Genomic DNA, 17901 nt, shown 5'->3' on the forward strand with positions numbered 1-17901 from the left:
TTTTCTTGGCTCTGTCTATGTTGAAGAGTGGAGTTCTTTGTGGCTTTCGGTGTCATCGGCGTGACTTCTTTGTGGATTATTGTGAATTTTGGCATGGGTTTTTGTTCAAAGAGGTTTCGGTGTTATCTGGATTTTATCATGTTAATTGATAGGTTAGACTCGTTCTATATTTGTTTCACGGGTATAAATTACACTGCCTGGGAATTTCAGTTTCGTTTATTTGTTATGAGAAAAGAGTTATGGGGTCATATAGATGAGAGTGATCCCACACCTCGAGAGGTTAAGGCTTTGTCCAAGTGGAAAGTCAAGGATGCTAGTGTCATGACCTATATCTTTGGCTCTGTTGAACCTCACTTTGTTCTCAATTTGAGGCCTTATAAAAATGTCGCTGACATATGGAATTACCTCAACAAGGTTTACCATCAAGATAACAGGCTCAACGTTTTCAATTGGAGTATGAGATGGCTAATTTCCCACAGGGAAGTCTCTCTATTGAGGAATATTTTTTTGGTTTTCAAAACTTTGGGCTGACTATTCAGACATTGTTTATGTTAATGTTCCCGTTACAGCTCTCTCTGTTGTTCAAGCAGTGCATGAAACAAACAAGAGAAATCAATTCTTGATTAAGCTCCATTCTGATTTTGAAATTGCACGTTCTAATTTGATGAATCGTCATCCTTTACTATCTCTAGATGCTTGTTTCAGTGAACTTCTTCTTGAGGAGCAACGTATAGTAACTCAGGCTGGCACGGAACATCGGACTAATGTTAGTGCCCCTGTTACTGTGGCTTATGCAATACAGGGGAGGAATAAAGGTAGAGACATGCATATTGTCCAGTGCTTTAGTTGTAAAGTTTTTGGTCATATTGTTTGGGATTGCCCTAAGAAGTTCTATAACTACTACAAGAAATAGGGTCATATCATCTTTCTTTATCCCATTCGACCAGAAAGGAAGCAGGGTCTAGCTCATCATGCCCTGCTTGTGCCTCTAGTTTTGCTGCCTCTCCGGTTGTTCCTATTCCTACCCCTACATCCTTAGCAAACCCGAACATACTCACCCCTGAAATGGTACAACAAATGATCATTTCCGCGTTTTCTATTTTTGGGCTCTCAGGTAATCATAAAGTTTCTTTTAAGTCATGGTATTTTGACTCCAAAACCTCTAACCATATGACCAATACTGTCGTTTCTCTTTCCAATGTCAGAAATTATGATGGAAATTTGAAAATTAACAGTGTTGATTGCAATTCTCTGCCTATCAGTGTTGTTGGTGATCTCTTCTCTTCATTAACTAATGTTTTTGTGTCTCCTGACCTCTCCACAAATCTTATTTCTGTTGGTCAATTGGTTGATAATAATTGTAATGTCCATTTCTCTCGTTTTGGTTATGTCGTGCAGGATCAAGTGTCAGGACAATGATCGCGAAAGGGCCTAAATTAGTATGACTTTTTCCTCTTCACTTTTTTCCTTGCACCTTTATCCCTAGTTTTCCTTTACTTTCCTTTGCATACGATAATGTTGGTTTTGGAACTAAGATGTAGCATAGACGTCTAGGCCACCCAAACTCTAATGCACTTTGTACGTTGTTTAATTCTGGTTTATTGGGGCATAACGCATGTTCTTCTCTTGATCTTTCTTTTGAATGTCCATCATGCAAACTTGGCAAAAGTAAAGTTCTACTTTTTCCTCATCATGCATCTTATGCCCTACAATATTCCGATATTATTCATAGTGATGTTTGGGGGATTATACCTGTTGTTTCTCATGCATATTACAAGTATTTTGTTACTTTTATTGATGACATTAATTGTTTTACTTGGGTTTACTTCCTATAGGCTAAAGCCAAAGTTTTTTTAGTTTTTAAATTTTTTTTGCGCTTCTTGAGACTCAATTCTCTACTAGTATCAAGATCTTGTGCTCTGATTCTGGAGGTGAATACATGCCTAATGAGTTTTAGGACTTTCTTCAAAACAAAGGGATCGTCTTTCTTGCACTTTTTTAAGGCTAAAGTTTTTTTATTTTTTAAGCGCTTTCTTGCTCTTCTTGAGACTCAATTCTCTGCCAGCATCAACGTCTTGTGCTCTGATTGTGGCAGTAAATACATGTCTAATGAGTTTCATGACTTTCTTCAAAACAAAAGGATCGTCTTTCAACGTTATTGTCCTTTGTCACCGCAACAAAATAGTGTTGCTAGGACAAAAAATTGTCACCTTCTTGATGTGGTAAAACCCCTTTTACTTGAATCATCCGTTCCTCCTTGTTTTTTTGTGTGAAACGCTTTCTACTTCGGTTCATTTGATCAATCGCTTACCCTCTCTTACGTTATATCATGTTTATCCATTCTTTAAGTTGTTTGACCATTCTTCTTCATATTCTGATATTCGGATATTTGATTATGTTTGTTTTATGCATCTCCTTGCTCATGAACAACATAAACGTACAGCTCAATATGTTAAATGTGTTTTTTTTTTGTTATGTTATACCTCAAAAAAATTATGTTTGTTATGATCCACATGCTCGTCGTATACGTGTTTCTAGGAATGTGGTTTTTTTTAAAATCAATATTTCTTTCCATCTCATATTGAGCTGTCATTTGCATTTTTATCTCTTCTGCCTAGCTTTTATGATTCCCTGACAATTATGGAAAGGTTGAAACCTGGTTTTGTATATGAAAGATATAGTCAACATGAGTCTAGTTTCATTTCCATTGTGCTCTCTCACGATCTTGACCTGACACCTGCTCCTACTCTTGCTCCTGCTTTCACCACTCTTCGCAGGTTACTTACCCTTCTCGACCTCTTAATTGGTATGATTTATCTTCTACTGTCTCTTTTGTGGCTACTTTATCTTCTATTTCCATTCTCTCATAATACAAAGAGGTCAATCTAGTTTCATTTCCATTGTGCTCTCTCACGATGTTGACCTGATACCTGCTCCTACTCCTGCTCCTGCTTTCACCACTCTTCGCAGGGTACTTGCCCTTCTCGACCTCTTAATTGGTATGGTTTATCCTTTCCTTTCTCTTTTGTGACTACTTTGTCTTTTATTTTCATTCTCTCATCATATAAAGAGATCATATAACATAAGTATTGGTAACATATAATACAAACAAAACTTCCATTACCCTTAAGTCTCAAACCGCATGCAACGAGGGTATGGAATCTCCGGGCCTCTGAGTCTCAAACCGCTGACACGCAACGAGGCTATTGCTGGAATGGAATCTCCGGGCCTCGAGTCTCAAACCGATGACACGCAACGAGGCTATTGCTGGAATGGAATCTCCGGGCTGTCCGCAAGATAAATGTCCACCGACCACCACATCAGCAATACAAGTGGCCTTCTCCTGTCCACTCCTCTTCGATACATGATTAGATCTTCCCTTTCATGAAGATACAGATCAATACTCCAATCCACGTGCTAAAACGAGAAAAAAATGCAGGATTGGTTCCCTCAGAATTTATGATTCTGAGATACAGAAACCCTGACTCCACTTCGCCGCACTCGTTTCCGATAATTGGATTAAAACGGAACTCTCCATTTTTGCACACGACAGTAGAAAAGGCAAAAAGAACAATTAACAATACCTCCACGGTCCGTCAGCCACTCCTTTTCACCCGCCTCTTATCCGCCATTGTTTCCATTTCCCCTTTTAGGATCTTTCCAATGCTTCACTCGCCTCAGACCACGTGGATGCCACAAAACTTGTGTCGTACACCATTATTTCATATTTTTCCCAGTGTCTGGAGGTGTCAGGTGTGAGGATGGAGATTTGAGATTCCTGGGTAGCCACGACTGCAAGTCTGGAACAGCACGAAACTGAACTCAGAAACGTACTCACTTTCAGACCAGACCATTTGTCTCGTCTCTCCCTACTTTTCCATTCTCAGCCTGTCCCGCTCTCAATTTGGAAGTTAGGCTTGGAAAGAGACAAGTAGTCCTTCCCAGCGTGAATAATGAGATTTTTCTCTTCTCCCTTCCGAATATCGATCTACAGCCATTTGATTCGTTTCCGGCGACTTCAAACTGTGACCACAAGTACTCCGAGGGAAATAAATGTTGCATAAATAATCGAAGCTTAAGTTACAAGCAGCCACCAACTTTGTTTTTTATGAGTTTGCACCGGTTCGCGGTTGGAGTTTTATGAGGTCACCAGTCACAATCCATTAAAGAAATTAAATCACAACAACTAAAGTGTACCTTACACGCCCCCAAGAATCTTTTTCTACCATCCAATTCGAAACATTTGTATGGCTGAAGATAGAGACTGTTCGCCAATAATGATTTCCCATGAACAGACTTCAATCAGTGCTTTCACTATAGCGCCTGCTTGCAAACTGTGGTTTTCAGAATGAAATTGAGAATTTGGAAGCAAGAGAAAGAAATCATCACTCCGAACCCTACTACACCTTTGTGACAGTCTGATCGCTTCAGTACTAGAACTATTAATTTCTTTCCTTCTGAGCATTTTTCATGACTATTTTGGACCCCTTACAGATGATCTTGCAGCACATGACGGAAAGGGAGGTTAGTCGGCCCTCCAAAGTACTAGTTTTACAAATATATACCGCTGACACGAGACTTTAACTTTTTTTTTTACATTCGGATTTGGGTTTTCAATTCAACACTCCGCCTAACGTTCTTGTTCTTGAATTTGTCGTTCAAAGTGTCTTCACCCTTAGGAGCCTTCGAAGCTTGGATTCCGCCAAAATGATCAACTTGGCGGGCACACCAGAGCACTCCTCCAACCTCTTGAGCTGAAGCATGGAGTCCCGACGTGCATGGCACACGTCGGCGGCAAACCAAACAGACGCAGCGAGGCAAACACGGAAAGGGAAAATCTTAAACCTGTTGAGGCACGCCTGCAGCGCGTGCAGCGCAAGTGATTGAAACGAGCACGAGCTCCTCAATCCTAGCCTCCGACACCAATGTTCCAACAACCTCTCGCCCTTCACGTCTACATACGCCGTCGCCCGTCCTCGATCCAGGCCAGAGAAGACCGCGACTGAGGCATCGCGTCTCTGGCTACCGACTCTAAATTTACTCGACCTGGAAACGGAGTCCGCGCCGAAAGATCCAGAGCTGGAGATCGAATCGGAATCCGACTCGCAATCCGAAACGTGAGAGGCAGCCGATGCACAAGACGGACACAAAAACGATCTAACCGCCGAAGATCCAACCCCGGAGAAACAACCGCTTTCAAGCCTTTTGCATCTCGCGCACATAATCCGTCTCACATGTCGCGCCACAAGAAAATTCGCCCCGTGAACGCTAGCATCACAATCCCAGCAAAGAAAAGCCGAATCCGAAATGCAATAGACCGAAGCTCCACCGTTGCAGAGCTCACAAACTTGAGGTTTCATACTAACCATTGAAACGACAAGCGGAGAAAAAAAAAAAAAAGCAGGAACAAAACCCAAATCGCAAAGAAAGGTGACTGAAGCCTAAAACCCTAAAAATAGTGAGTTGGTTTGGAGACAAATCGCTGCTGTTGGAGAGGAAATGGCCAGATCTGGTCGTGGATCAAGCAAGATTTTGGGTGAGATCAAGGGTAAGAGATTGAGGATGGATGGAAAGAAGGAAACGGCTTGGGTGGTTGGGAGGAATGGAAGGAGCGAGAAGGCTGCCTATATAGTCTCTCTCGGTCTCGGATTTCTCTGTCCACAAAACCTCGTCGACCTCGAACTTCTCAGAAATAAAAATAATAAAAAAAACAGAGGCGAGAGGTGGAAAATATCTGGAGCAGAAGATGTGAGAGGCAGGTATTTGATACTCCACGTGGCAGCCAAGACAAGGTTAGCATAAAAAAAGAGGTCGTTGCCGCGGTAGAAGATTACCATGGGAAAAAGGATAATTGCCATCTTCTATTAACAACTACATTGCATCAGATGATCTTGACTAACATCTAAAACATATTAAAAAAATTATAAAAAAAATTATAAAAAAATCTATCCCATTGGTGATTCATGTCTAGATCAGGAACTGCAATTACATAACTACAACTCTTACTAAAAGAACTCCAAAACTCATTCCTACAAGAAAGCTTCAACTATGTGTTAAGTCATCTCAATGGGGATATACAAGGTCAAGGAGCATGGACTGACGAAGATTGATCCCCCATGGTAGCATGCTCGTTTATTGAATGCAACCAAGGCAAACTGAGATTTATATGAGCAAAAACAGAAAATCACAGCTGCCCAAATGGCCAAAATAATTGAATCACCTTTTTATGCCTTAATCAATAAAAAAATTGGCAATCTTGTATAGATGATCTGATCACCCTTTTTCCGAGTGTCCTGGGAAGATTTCACTCCAGAATGCATCAAGATAGAATACCAGCCAGAACAGTAGAACTGCAAATTGGAAATTCAAAGGTAAGTGAACACCTCAAATATCTCCCAAGACAGCATTTAGAACATCCATTGCTCACCAAGCAGCCTTCTCTAAACTACGTAAGCGGCAAGTAGTCCATGAAAAAGAATCCAATAGATCACAACTCCAAGTCGCAAAGTAGGTTCTCTCATAAGCATCCTTTCGCCCGAAACCCTGGCAGATTATATTCGTCCTTCATTAGATCGTGGAGTAGAAAATTTTGTACAATTAGAATGAGTTGAACTTAGCATACCATAGCCCATCTATCTGGTCTGTCACAGATCTAGTAAACCTTGGAACAATTCTTGATGTTGCAAGTGATTTGAAACCATGTGCTACAAATGGAGAAAGAGGAAGGACCACGATTAGAAAATACCTCAAGTATACCACTTTCATTAGCCTAACTAAAACAACTATGAATTAGACTTACCTTTGTCATCATCCTCATCAACTAACGTACCGTCACCAGACTCTAAATCTACCCCTACTGCAATCTGATCGCTGTAGACTTTGCGGCTACTGCGTACATGTGTTACTGGACCAGAAGTAGCGGCTCTCAGGTTTCTCTGCATGAAAAACAATCATGAGGTCCATCAAGACAGCTGAAACCAAGAGAACATTCATTTAAGAATAAGAGTAATAAGAGGCACTGTATCCCTTTAGATGAAACCTACAGAACAAACTGCAAAAATGGAAGAACAAACATACCAAGGGTTCAACTTCCAGGGTCTCTGCTGTGTTGATATTGGCAACTTGTCCAGATTCATGAACTCCTTGAATCATTTCTAGTTGGGTTTCCCTCTCACGAAGAGACCTTTCAAGAAAGTCTCTCTGAAAAACCAGCTCTTCAATTTTACTTCTTTCAGTCTGCAACAGAACATCCCTGCTTTGAGCCACTGACCGTAGATCATCTACCTTAGAAATAGTGGATGTGATATTCTTCTCAAGAATCTCAGTGTATGCACGAATTTGACTGCCCATTTGATCATCAACATGTATGCCTTGCACCCCAAAGCGCAAAGCCATCATTTCCAGCCAACTCAGAACCTCACAAATTTCAGATGAATACCTCTTGCTGCTCTCTTGAGAAACTAAATGATCCTTAGTACACCTGGTTACCTCCTGACGCAAGAATGAGATTTCTTCATCTCGACCTTGCAACTGTGCCTGAAGGTTCTCAATCTCCGAGAGAAGGTTCTCAGACAATTGCCTCAATTCATTAAATTTGCCCACTGTTTTAGCAAGTCTGGTAAGGGCCTTTCCTCGAGACGCTTCAAGGTTCTCCACTGCCAGATTCTTCAGCTGAATAGTTTTTCCCAGCTCTTCAACCCTGCTGCATAAACTTCCAATTTGTGATTCTTCTTCATCCAGTGCTTGCATAAGTGCCTCAATCTCTGCAGAAGTAAAAATGTTACATCTTATACATCTCTATAAACAACTGGCTCCAGTTTTATAGTTGTAAAAAGCTCAAAAGTAGTCTTTAGCAAATAACTGACCTTGATCTTTAGCAGCTACGATATCGGACAAGGAATTAACCTTCACTTGCAGCTCTTTTGAAGCATTTTCCTCATTTTTCAATTCATTAACTCTTCTCTGCAGAAAATCCTGTTCACTCTTCATTCGTTCCACTTGTTCTTCCAGCCTTTGTGCCTGAGCCTTGGCTGACTGAAGGTCTACCAAGTAGTTCTTTGCAGTGGCCTCAGCATCCTTGATTTGCTTAACTAGTTCTGCACAGATCCTGTTTCCATGAATGTCCTTCTCTTGAATTTCTTTCTGCAGACTGAGAATGGTTGTTTTCAGCTCCTTTTCATTGTTCACTTCAACCTTCGATATTAAAGTCTTCACAGACAAAGATAAAGTATCTGCAACTGTCCGGATGAAATCCACCGTCAGAGAAACCCTATGCTCACTGCTAGAGTCTGTTCCATCAAGGAGCACCGGAAATTTCACAGTCATCCCAGTCTCACACACTTTTTTGTTCTCAATTTCCATAATTGAACCCACACATGCTTCATAAAGTAATGAGATGCTTCCATGCAGTAAACTGATTTCAGCATTATTTTCCATCAACAATGTTTGCAGCCTAGTATTTTCCCCCTTAAAAGATTCTGTAGCTTCTTTATGAAGAGAATCAATGGCCTCCATGATTTTAGGTAGCTGAGCAGCTTGTCCATCAAAAGCTGTGACGAATTTCTTACATTTTTCCATCATAAGATCAACTGCTTTGAGACATTCCTGCAATCCACAACCAATAGCAGCAAAAAGGTCAGCCATAAAGGTGCCATCCTTCAGCTTCAGTTCTGTGAGGGTCCTAACAGCAGGAAACTTGACCTGGAAACAGGAAAAAGAAAAAAAGTATAAATGAGATTTACAGAATGTTAAAAAAATAACAAAAAAGAGAATGTTCACTCCAATAGAAACATCAAATGACCTCAGAAAATCAACTCTTCCATATACATTCAACATAAAGCTGAACTGGCACGAATCATTCTGATTCTTTATACTCGTTAACAAGGAATTAAAAAGATCATGGGAAAGAAGCAATTAGGACACGAAAACAGACCAAACGTCAAAGTCCATAAACCACAATGGCAAAAGCAGAGGGACGTTGTCCAACAACTGCTGCAGCATTTGCTAAGTTCTTCTCTATAACTAGGGGAAACAGAGGCGCTGGCATCATAGCTGAGCAAGGAAAGGTGATGAATCACTTCACTGGAGTCTCTGATGGTTAACACCAAAAGTAGAACGTAGTGCTCCTACAACAACCATGACAAGGACTAATTGATAATTAATTTTGGTCCATTACTTTGGCGTCCACCTAATTATGGAAATCTGGCATATTTCTTTCTTGGAAAATTGGACTGAACAAATGCTTTAAAGTACAGATATATCTCATGTCAAAGCTCAGAACAAACCTTGCCTTATAAAATGCAAACTAGGTTCATAACAATACAACGTATACAAACTAATTACCATTTAACCATGATAAACTCTACTTCAAACTTACAGTCAACAGATTCTAAGTTTGTCATCATGTACTCGCAATTTCAACTCAATACAGATAGCTAAGTCATCCATGATTTAATGACTAAGAAAAGGTATAAATGGAAAAAGGAAACAAGCAGACTGGTTAATGTTTATGCAAACGAGGTTCCACTCTGTTAAACATAATTTAAAATTGCACTGTTTCATTAATAATACTGCCAGTGAGCTCTTCATTTTCTTAAAAGAAGGAAGAAGACAAGTGTAATGATGTCCATCTCAAACATAAAAACTGGATTTTTGCACGCGGACAAAAGTGGAATAGTGAAACCAAGAAACATAGGGCACCCTCGTGATGTTTCACAAAATATGAAAAGGGTAACTAAATAGATATATAGAGAGAAAGCATTAGACATTTCTAACAGGTGGGTAGAGGGCATACCTCACCAACCAGATTAGCACAGGATGAGTGCACAAGAAAGTCAGTCATCGTATTATTATCTGTCTGCTTCAAACAGGATACTAAAACTGCTTGAATGTTATACAAAAACTCCACATCCTTGGAGAAAACAGCACCCAGCAAATTACTGAAACCAGAGCATGCCTTCATCAGGTGCTCCATGACCGTTACTAGTTCCATGAGTTTCACATGTTGTTGTTTCTGAAAGTGCTCAAGGTTTGAAAGAACTTCCTCTTTCACTGCCTCAGCCCTCTCTATTCTTGCAGAAAGCTCAGCAATTTTAGCATCTGCTTTTGCCTGCTCCTCATTAAGGTTGTCAGCTCTCTCATGAACCTCATCCAACTCAAGAGCAAGCAGTTCAGCAGCTCTTTTTGATTTCTTTTCCTCCTGCTCCGACTGTTCCAGATACTTTCTTAATGATGAATTCTCAGATTCTACCGCAAGCAGCTTGTCTGACAAGGTCCTCACATCCTTGATTTTCTGATTAAGCTCATGCTTCGCTTTGCTCATATCAGCACTCATCTCCTCAATGGTCTGTTTCAGACTATCCCTTTGTTGCACCAGTCCCTTCCCTTTTCTAACTGCAACATTTAATCTCTCCCTCACAGAAGCAGATTTTTGCTCCTCCTGATTAAGAAAATCTTGCAAGTCATCCCTCTGTTTACTAGTACTTTCCACATCCAAAGCCAGAGATTGACACCTCTCCAGAGATTTGTCTCTTTCTTCCAACACAAGAGACAAATTAGAAGAAACTGCAGCAAGCTCTTCTTTCAAGGTCAGTAATTCCTGCCCACTGGCATCAGGGGCACCTTTGACTGTTTGTACTTCAGAATCCACACCTGCTTCTTCAGTAAGTTCCTTTTCCATGTTGGCAGGCATTGACTTCTCCAAAGTGACAGTAGTATAGTTACTGATAAGCTTCCTCAGTAACCTTTCAAAAGACTCGCTCCTGTCTTTACATAAAGAAGTTTCTTCTATCTCATGAACTTGCAAAACATCACAAACTAAACCCTGTAATCTCATAATCTCACTTTCAACAAGGGAATACTGCTGATGCTTTTCAACAAGTTTCTCCTGTAAATCAGCCACTTGTCTATGGAAATTATCAAGTTCATTTTCAGATTGAGCTGCCTTTTGCGAGAGTTTTTCATGCTCATTGACAAGTTTTTCGAGTTTGTCAAAGAGAAGCTCCTTTTGATTAGAAACATCCACAAGTGAGTCTTTAAGATCAGATATCATCTTATGTAATTCCCTTGATTCAGATATGAGTAACTGAGAAGAAGTTTCAAGGTCTTCAATCTTAGTTAGGTACGTATCTCTCTCTTGCTGGGTTTCAGCAAGGGCTCTACCCAACCATTCTAACCAATCTTCTGGTACCATGGATCTCAAGTGCAAAGGTGCATTGATATGTTCCAAAACTTCCTCCCACCTCTCTAAAGGGTTGTTCCTCTCCATTAAAGATTGTTCCAGCATCTCATTGTGCTCAGCTATGCCATAAAACTTACTTTCAAGCTCATTATATTTTCTTCTAAGATCACCCAACCCAGGCCGAGTTAAGCTGGGCTGTGGATCTTCTCTCCAGTTATCCATCACTACAAACCCAGCATCTGAATAAGAACCACCAACAGAACTTTTCTGGTCCCAATCAGCTAATGGCATAGAGTTGCCACCAATTGATCTTGCCAGCCACTCAACCTTTTCAATTATGTCCCTGGAGTGAAATTCCTTAGGCAAATCTAAGTCCTCTAATACCTCTTCAATCCTTTGAAGAACAGAATCTTTCAGAAGGAAAGATTCCCTTAAGGCAGCAGCCGAGTTCCGAATGTATGACAACTCAGATTCCAAAGCCTCAACTCGCTCCCCAGACTCTGATGCCTTAAGTATTGCCTCAATTTCATGAAGCTTGGCATCTTTTGAATGCAACTCCTGCAAGCACTTCTCAAGCTCAGAACACTTCTCTGATAATAACTGCTTCAGACTGTCTCTTTGAGTTATCAAGCCTTTACCCTTTGCAACAGCAATACCAAGCTTCTCTCTCACAGATGCAAGCTTCTGCTCTGACTGTTCAAGTTCATTTACTTTGGCATGTACTTCTGAATCGGCCACTTTAATGGCTTCTTCCATTTTGCCCACCCTTTCTTTCATAAAATGGATCTCTTCATCCTTTTGGAGATTGGAAGCAGTAAAGTGGAGAAGTTTTTCCTGCAATCTGTCCAACTCTTTCACTAAATAACCAAACTCTTCCTGCAACAAGGTATTCAATTGTCCTTCCCAATGGTCTAAAGGAAGTTCAGTTCTTACGGTAACTTCGCTTAGGTAGGCTTTTGATAACTTGACCTGCTCAATAGCTTCTTTGTGCTTTTGAAGAAGGCAAACAACCACAGCCTCAAGGCGCAGCAATGGTTGCTTCTCTGCTTCAATTACCCTGTCATCCAGCTGAATTGTATCCTCAATATCTTCAGCCAACTTCATCATGCCCTCTAGATGAGAATTTTTCTTCTCATTCTCTTCCAACTTAACTGCCAAATTAAAACATTTTTTCTTCACCTCTTCAATATCCTTGTTTCTGCTCATCAATTCAGACATGAGCTCGTTTCTGGAATGCAGAAGGTGCTTCCTTTCATCCACTAACTTCTGAAAGTCCTGAATAAGCATTTCAAGTTTGTTGGATCGAAAATCAAGCAGTTCCTCCGCTTTTAAATCAATTTCGTATTCCTCTACTTCTTCCAAGGAATTAATAATGAGCTCCCTGAGGCTCCTATAAATCTTATCTATTAGACTAAAAGCTTCTTCTCTCCTCCTGTTCATACTGGTCAAATTCTGATCAAGTTCCTCATAAGAATTTCGGATACCCTCTTGGTCAAGAAAAGCTGCTTCGAGTTTTAAATGCAAACTTTCAATTGCTTGTGTGGCAATATCAACAGAAGAAGCCAAATGCACCGCAACATCTGAATTAGTAGAAACAGATAAACTGGGTGAAACAAACAGTCTAATACTGGTATTAAGCTTTTCAACTTCCTCTAAAACCACAGCTGCAAAAGACTGCCAGTTATGCTCAAAAACAGATATCTTTCCATTCACTTCTTTCTGTAGATACTCCAATTGGTCTAGCATTGAAGCTGCTTCTTGGTCAGCATTGCTATGAACATTGTCAAATTGATTCAGTAAATCATCGATCATTGTTTCATACTGGGTCACTATCTGTAACAGTTCACTGTTCTTAGTTTCAAGATGGATTTTTTGCTGTTTCTGACCTTCATACTCTTCTCCAAGCGCCCTTAAAGCCACTCTAGTATTATCCTTCTCTTCCATGAATATTTTATGGAGACTTTCCAGTCCCAACTCAAACTGCTTCAGAGTGTCTCTAAGACCTGATATTTGTGCCTGTGCTAACTTGAAGGAATCTGCTGCCTGTACTCCAGATGAAGAAACTTCGTCCGGACCTATTTCATCGGTATGTGCTTTCAGTTCAAAGGCTTGGATTAATTTTGAAACTCCATGGGACCCTACTCTACCAGGCCTACTTAGTGAGGCTGACTGCGAATGCATCCCTTGGATTTCCTTTTCAAGTATCTGTAGCATTTTCTCAGCATCTTCTAACTGTACCTTCAAGAAACTAGGTGCCATAGAATCATCAGAGATTTCCTGCCGGAGAGCTGATACAGGTAGAGGCCCATGGTCTAAAGATTTCTCCACTATTCCAGACCCACAATAGTACTCAATATCCAGCTGAGAATTTTTGAGGGGCTTGTTGCTAACAGCACCTGATTCCTCAGAACTTTGTGTTTGATAAACCCTGCTTCTGTGTTCTGAAAGTAACTCCTGGTACCTGTCAAATTCTTTTACCTTTGCTTTGTGCAAGTCCAAACTGTTGGAAAGGTAAAAAATTTCTTCAGTGAGATGTTCAAGGGATTCCATTGCTGTCTGTAGGTCAGACTCCAACAGAATTTGTTTATTGAGTGCAGCAGTCAAGTTTTCCTTTTGTTCAATCAACAATGCTTCAAGTTTCTTGTTCTCACTGGCAAAATAGGTTTTCTCCGCCTGAGGCTTCCTTCTTTCTTCCATGGCTGAAACAATCGCATCACTTACATTTGCATTTTCCCTTCGTAAAGTCCCATGAGAAGCACAGAGATCTGCCAATTCTATAGACAGATGTTTTGCCTCTTTGTCTGACATCTCCAATTGATTCTGCAACTCATTGACCCTGCTGTTAAGGCCATAAATCTCACCCTTCCCAGACAGGATTCCAGTGTTGAGCTCCTCAGTGCCAGTCAAGACTTGGGCAATCTCCTCTTGGGACTTTTCCAGCTTATCCTGTAACTTGCATGCTGTGGCACCAAGGTCCTCAATCTCTTGTTTTGCCACAAGGTATTCGTTTTCCAATTCACACTTTTCTGCAACAATAATCTTCATCTCAGACCTGCATTGTGCAAGTTCTTCACTGATGCTTGTTTTGCTCTCCAGAGCTTCTTTAATCAAAACTTGGAGATTAGATACTTCATGAATTAGATGCTGATTCAGAGAATCAGATTCCATCTGTACCTTCATCTGCTCAGAAAGCTGCAAATGGAGAAACTCTTTAACAACATTACTCAAGTACTGCTGCTGCTTCAGATCTTCCAAACAATTAATAAACCCATGTCCCTCTTCATGAACATCCTCTATAACATGTTCCAGCCTATGAAGGTCAAATGTGCCAATGCCATTTTGAACCTCTTCTGAAATATTTACCTCAGCAGTGGAAACATTCTTAGTGGCATTCCGCTCTTCATAAACTTCGTTATGAACTTGATGCTTTCTTTCAGTGCCTTCATGAAATCTATCTCCAAGCATGGTTACAGCATTTTGGCAGTTTTCTGCATTTTCCATGTTAGAACTACTTACTTCTGAAACTTCTAATGGCTCAAAACTAGGGGTTTGTTCTGCTTCTACAGACAAGTCCGTCATCAGAGAAGATCCATACAGTACTTCAGCATCCATAGGTCTTGCAGTAAGGGAAGCATGATTGTTTGGCCCAATTTCTACCAAGCTTTCATCAACTGGTAAAGAGGTGCCAGTCTTACCACCCAACCCATCACATCGATCTGAACCTGTATGGTCGTCCTCCTGCATTGCCCCTACCCAGCAACAAATGAGCACCAATTATACATCAAATTTAAATTGAATAGCACTTTTTTGGCTAAAAATTTCTTTCAGTTAAAAAACGAAGCAGAAACAGCATTCCTTACCTGGTCCAGAAATCTATCAGATCTCATATCCTCATCTAAAGATTGAACTTGAAGCTCAAGTTTATGACCATGTTCTTGGGAAGATACAAGAGCTTTCCCATCTCCCAGGTCCGTTCTCTCTTCTTTAGCCCCTTCACTGGCTGATGGAAGCATCTCGCATCCTCCCTCAGACAACTTAGTCAGACCCTGTGCATTTGAATTTGACACAGTAGCCAATATGACTTCTTCCTCGGGCATATTGGATGCAGATACTGCATCAGGTTTCAGGTTCTGCCCCTCTTCTCTAACCCCTTCACCGGCTGTGGGTGCCAGCCCAGGTTTCCCATCAACCACCTTTGTTAAGACTGATTTGTTTGAGGGTGTCAGTGATAAACCAGCTTCAGCAGTCAGTGGTTCTTTATCAGAAAAATTGGATACATATGCCACATTATCATCTGGGTTCTGTCTCTCTTCTCTACTAACTTCACTGGTTCTCAGTGTCAACTCCGGTCCTCTTTCAGCCACATTTGTTGAGGTCGGCAAACTGTGATGCACTGATGCTGCATCAGCTTCATTGAGCAGTATTAGTTCTTCCTCAGGCAGATTGATTACAGATGATATATTATCGCCAAGGGCTGGTCTTCTGTCCTCAGGAGCTGAAGAGACGATGGAATTTGATGCTAGCAAATCATGAGATGTGGTACCAGTATCATAGTCTAAGGACTGAGATATGGACGAATTAGGAGGCACTCGTTCAGCATGTCCTCCAGGGATGGATTTACCATTCTTACTCGAGGGCTTTCCATGACTACCACCACAGCTGTTGTTATCCTTCTTTTGTCTGAATTGTTGGAGCTGGCGAAAAATAAAAGAAAATTTTCACAAATTAAAACACAAAACATAAGGATACCTTAATTTGAATATCTGGAGCGAGTGAAGTATAGAAAACTAGTGCATATCAATAGGAAAAAGAAATGTAAGGATTCTAACATAAGAGAAGACCTTTTTCCGTCCAGCAGCAAGCAGATCAGTCCGGTTCTTATTTTTTTCCATCCGATCAACCTCAACTCAAACCCTCCGACGCTCCAGCAATCAACAGGCCTCCACTAGTAAGAGCTATTACACATGCAATAAAGAATAACTGAGAGAAAATAACAGAAAAACATCCAGTTCAATCTAAAATTTCCAAAATTAAGTATTTACAACACCCCCAAGTCTCGAAATCCAATTCCGACAAGAAACGAAGACAAGAAGATATAAAAACCGGAGTGCTCTACAACTTGAACTGAATAGTTCCGATCACCTAGACGCTGAAATCCCAATACTACTGGAAGAGCAGATCTCCGAAACAAGAAAATGTAACAAGGAATAGAAAAACAGTCAGATCATGAGATGGGGTTAAGGAAAGAGACTGTAACTGCGGTGGAGAGAGATGGAGGCAAATGGATCTTCTTCTTCGGCTTCTTGATCTTGCTTTTGGAGTTTTTTTGTTTCTGTCTGGTTTCCTGAAATCGTTAACATCGGTTTCATCGAGTTTGATGAGTGTTTTTGCGCATTCTCCACTCATAGATCTGACGCCAGCTTTGGAGAAGAGGTGATAATTATAGCAACGGGAAAGCTTCCCACCTGAAACGGGCCATGTTGAAACTATTCAGTTGCGAGTACAAGTATTCAGTACCACCGGGCTAAAAAGCATTTTTAAAGGGAAAGTGAATCATCTAAATTTTAATTCTAAATTTTAAAATAAATATTAATTTAGTTAAATATAAAAATAATATGCCTAAAAATAATGTCTAGATACATAATCAAATTCTTACTTTTACAATATCTAAATTATCACTCTTAAATTAATAATTTAATATAATATTAAAAGTCATGAATATAATAAATAGGATATTATTAATAAAATAAGATGTATTTTAGTTTAGTCTAAATTAATACAATAGTTATAAATTAAAATAAATTCATTAATTATTAATTTAAAAAATAAAATATAAAGATAAAATACCTATGCAAAGATGTTTACTTTTATAATGTCTAGATATATGATCAAATTCTTACTTTTATAATATTAAATTAGTAATTTAATATAGTATTAAAAGTCATGAATATAATAAATAAATAAATAAATAAATAGGATATTTTATTAATAAAATAAGATAGATTTTATTGTAGTCTAAATTTAATTAATCATAACAAATAAAAAATAAAATGCCTAAACAAAGATATTTACTTTTATAATTTCCAGACGCTTGATCAAATCCTTACTTTTTACAATATCTACATTATCACTCTTAAATTAGTAATTAAATATATTATTAAAAGCCAAGAATTTATATAAATAAATAAATAAATAGGATTCTTTATTATAAAAACACTTTGATAGAGGGTAATTTAGGTTAATACTTTTAAAGCCATGGTAAAAAAAAAAAATTGTAAAAATACAAAATCATCACTATCATTGTTAACTTCATCATCATTTCTCCACCAGACTCATCAATTAAATCATCCTCTTCATTTTCAAAGATATTTTTATAATCCTATGTGCATATATAATTATGTAATATACAACAAGCAATTACAATTTTTATTTGTATATCAAAAGTAAATGAAGGATCATCTTTCAATATTTGAAATCAAACTATTAAAGCCCCAAAAGTATGCTCAATAGTAGTCCTCAAGGATGAGTGCCTTCGGTTTCATTTTTAGGAGGATTATCTCTAAATTCTTGCAAATGATAACGAGTGCTTGGATAAGGAGCCAAGAATCCAAGAAGATTTGCATAACCAACATCCACTAAAATACTAAGTAAAGAAATATTATTTACCTTCAATTACCTAGAGTTTATCTCATCTTGTCAATGTTTATTTTAGTACACATGAA

General features: G+C 39.4%; 2 protein-coding genes across 5 annotated transcripts; both read right to left on the bottom strand.

Annotated features, from left to right (window-relative positions):
• Window positions 1-4324: 4324 nt before the first annotated feature.
• On the bottom strand, window positions 4325-5675 carry LOC137937837 (B-box zinc finger protein 32-like). Its single transcript, XM_068783020.1, has one exon. It carries the CDS (start codon window positions 5367-5369, stop codon window positions 4659-4661), a length of 711 nt encoding a protein of 236 aa, XP_068639121.1. The 5' UTR covers window positions 5370-5675; the 3' UTR covers window positions 4325-4658.
• Window positions 5676-5912: 237 nt separating this feature from the next.
• LOC137937836 (trans-Golgi network-localized SYP41-interacting protein 1-like) lies at window positions 5913-16650 on the bottom strand. 4 transcript variants are annotated; one of them, XM_068783017.1, is made up of 10 exons: window positions 16437-16650; window positions 16021-16134; window positions 15040-15873; window positions 9794-14917; window positions 7866-8700; window positions 7078-7763; window positions 6800-6935; window positions 6623-6704; window positions 6428-6543; window positions 5913-6350 (listed from the first exon to the last, which is right to left on the bottom strand). In XM_068783017.1, the coding sequence occupies exons 2-9, from the start codon at window positions 16069-16071 to the stop codon at window positions 6441-6443; spliced, it is 7851 nt and encodes a 2616-aa protein (XP_068639118.1). In that variant the 5' UTR covers window positions 16072-16134; window positions 16437-16650; the 3' UTR covers window positions 5913-6350; window positions 6428-6440. The 4 variants fall into 4 exon arrangements, with proteins under 4 accessions (XP_068639118.1, XP_068639119.1, XP_068639117.1 ...); XM_068783018.1 differs by having other exon boundaries at window positions 16431-16650; XM_068783016.1 differs by having other exon boundaries at window positions 16021-16650.
• Between the last annotated feature and the right edge of the window lie 1251 nt (window positions 16651-17901).

This window comes from Aristolochia californica, unplaced genomic scaffold (assembly GCF_029961685.1).
Source record: "Aristolochia californica isolate CCGP_79_NKW_82.1479 unplaced genomic scaffold, dmAriCali1.0.hap1 SCAF_7, whole genome shotgun sequence".
Lineage (NCBI taxonomy): Eukaryota > Viridiplantae > Streptophyta > Magnoliopsida > Piperales > Aristolochiaceae > Aristolochia > Aristolochia californica.